Here is a 2,173-nt window from a genome sequence, read left to right on the forward strand (position 1 = left end):
TTTTCTATTTTAAGTTTGTGTCTTTATTCATTTCCGTACAACTGATTTTACAGGATGAAAATAAACATATATCTAACGTTACTTAAATCTAATGTATGCATGAAATGAAAATAGGAAAAGCATAATGACAAAAATCATTCAACTGTAATTTGTCACTGCAGATTTGGTCAAAGCCATAGCCGTTTGATAAGCCAATTCTGGTCGATGATCTAGGCCTTTAACCATATCTTGAACTTTATCATGAGTGACAATTACACAGTTCTGAGATATTAGCTTTTCTCGAGTGGCGGCAATTCCTTTAGGACAAACTCCCCTTGTTGCATCTTCTACTATCACTGTTCGGTACCCGTACTTCACAGCATCTATAGCTGTAAAACCGACACAGACGTCATATGCTAAGCCACAAATATAAACGTCTGTCACTTTTTTCGCCTTAAGTTCTGTATGTAGTTTTGTTTCAAAAATGTTTTGGTTGTCACGAAAAGCCGAATAACTGTCTACCTTTGAATGAATTCCTTTATGAACCATGATATTATCTGTAACCAATATAAGATCGTCATGTAACCTTGCACCCCAAGTATTCTGCACACAGTGTCGTGGCCAAAGTTTCTGTCTGATTGGTGGAGTTTCGTCAAAAACAACTTCATCAAATACTTTCACTTTTCCACTTGGTATGCTACTCGGGTACTTAATTTTTCGATTTTCGAAATTTTCAAAAAAAGAAATGTGATCATCAGGATGCCAGTCTGCCGAATAAACCACACTCTCAAACGTAACACATTTCAACAGATTATTTATTATAGGAATTATCTCTTCCCCTTCATGGCCAGCAGGACAGTGACGTAAAGCTAATGTTCCAGAAATAAAATCGTTTTGAACGTCAATGACCAACAAAGCACTGACAGGATGAACAATAACTTTTATCCAATCATACCAAACTATTTTCATTTCTTCTATGTCAATTTTGCCGTCTTTGTTCTGATCAAAAACACAGAATATATCCGACACCATGGACGAAGTTAAATAATAAGGTTTTCCTTTAGAATCTATAAGAAGAGATTTTGCTAGTGCATTGAATTCTTGTAAGTCTAATCCTCCATCCTTGTTTTCATCAAAGTTATTGAAGCATTGACGCAAATATTCATCTTCATTATGAACTGACAATTCATTTACAAATCCCATAAAGAAATTAATTAAACTCATAACTTCACACCGACTTGCTATATATGGGTTGTCGTCAAAAATATAAATATTATATAATAATTCGATTGAACCCACTTGTCTTTTTACACAAAACTAGCCACATAACCACTTTCTTAGTTTGATTATGTGATTTTTCTGTGGAAGTCTAAACAAAGAAATCACATTCTCTATCATAGTTAAATCCTACATCTAAAATGTACATTTTTCTAAGGTACTAAGACTTAGAAATAAAGTTACAAGAATGGTACTTTTGAATAATATTAAGAAAGGATTTTTTAAAATTCCCATATGATGAATTACAGATATAATAATAATTACTGTTGTTGTTTTCTTTCTATATTAACGCTGCCATTTCTACCTTGCACACGTATTGATCTCGGAATTTACACATCAAGAGAAAATTTGTCCCTGAGCTGAAGGCGACGAACGATGAAATAACATGAAAGCACCCGATAATTTGAATAAAGTTCGATGTCCAGTGATAATGTCAAACTGTAAAAGTAAGACCAAACTTCAGCAGCTGCACGCTGGACGAATTTTCACCATAATTTCCTTCGACTCTGCAAATACGTAATAAAAATAAAAGAAAAATGTTTAAATTAGTTCAGCGATTTACCAGTATTTGTCACTTACAACATCACATCCTAACACACTACCGAAAGACAATGCCTTCAACACCGTTGCTAACGTAATTGAATTACGTTTTCTTTTCCATGACGCACTTTTACGCAAGCTCAGTTGCTTTCTTCTTCGGACCGCTAGATGGCAAAGTGGAATAAATATGTAATACTATTTTATATCTCAATCATCCTGAAATAAAAAGTTAAAAAAACGTTCAGAAAGGTAATTATACTTTTTTGTGTGTGTCATTGTTCGGTCTCAAGTATATATATTTCAATACTTTGCACTTATATTAAATTATTCAATAAATTTTGCGCAAACTCACACTAAAGTATTTTAGTTAAACATG

At 33.3% G+C, this 2,173-nt stretch overlaps 1 protein-coding gene across 1 annotated transcript; it reads right to left on the reverse strand.

Moving 5' to 3' along the window:
* Positions 1–1,950, reverse strand: LOC143250984 (nicotinamidase-like). Its single transcript, XM_076502245.1, has one exon. The coding sequence runs from the start codon at positions 1,201–1,203 to the stop codon at positions 139–141; it is 1,065 nt and encodes a 354-aa protein (XP_076358360.1). The 5' UTR covers positions 1,204–1,950; the 3' UTR covers positions 1–138.
* Between the last annotated feature and the right edge of the window lie 223 nt (positions 1,951–2,173).

This window comes from Tachypleus tridentatus, chromosome 5 (genome assembly GCF_004210375.1).
Source record: "Tachypleus tridentatus isolate NWPU-2018 chromosome 5, ASM421037v1, whole genome shotgun sequence".
NCBI lineage: Eukaryota > Metazoa > Arthropoda > Merostomata > Xiphosura > Limulidae > Tachypleus > Tachypleus tridentatus.

Coding starts and splice junctions, on each gene's coding strand:
- LOC143250984 (XM_076502245.1), bottom strand. CDS start 1,203: ATGAGTTTAATTAATTTCTTTATGGGATTTGTAAATGAATTGTCAGTT.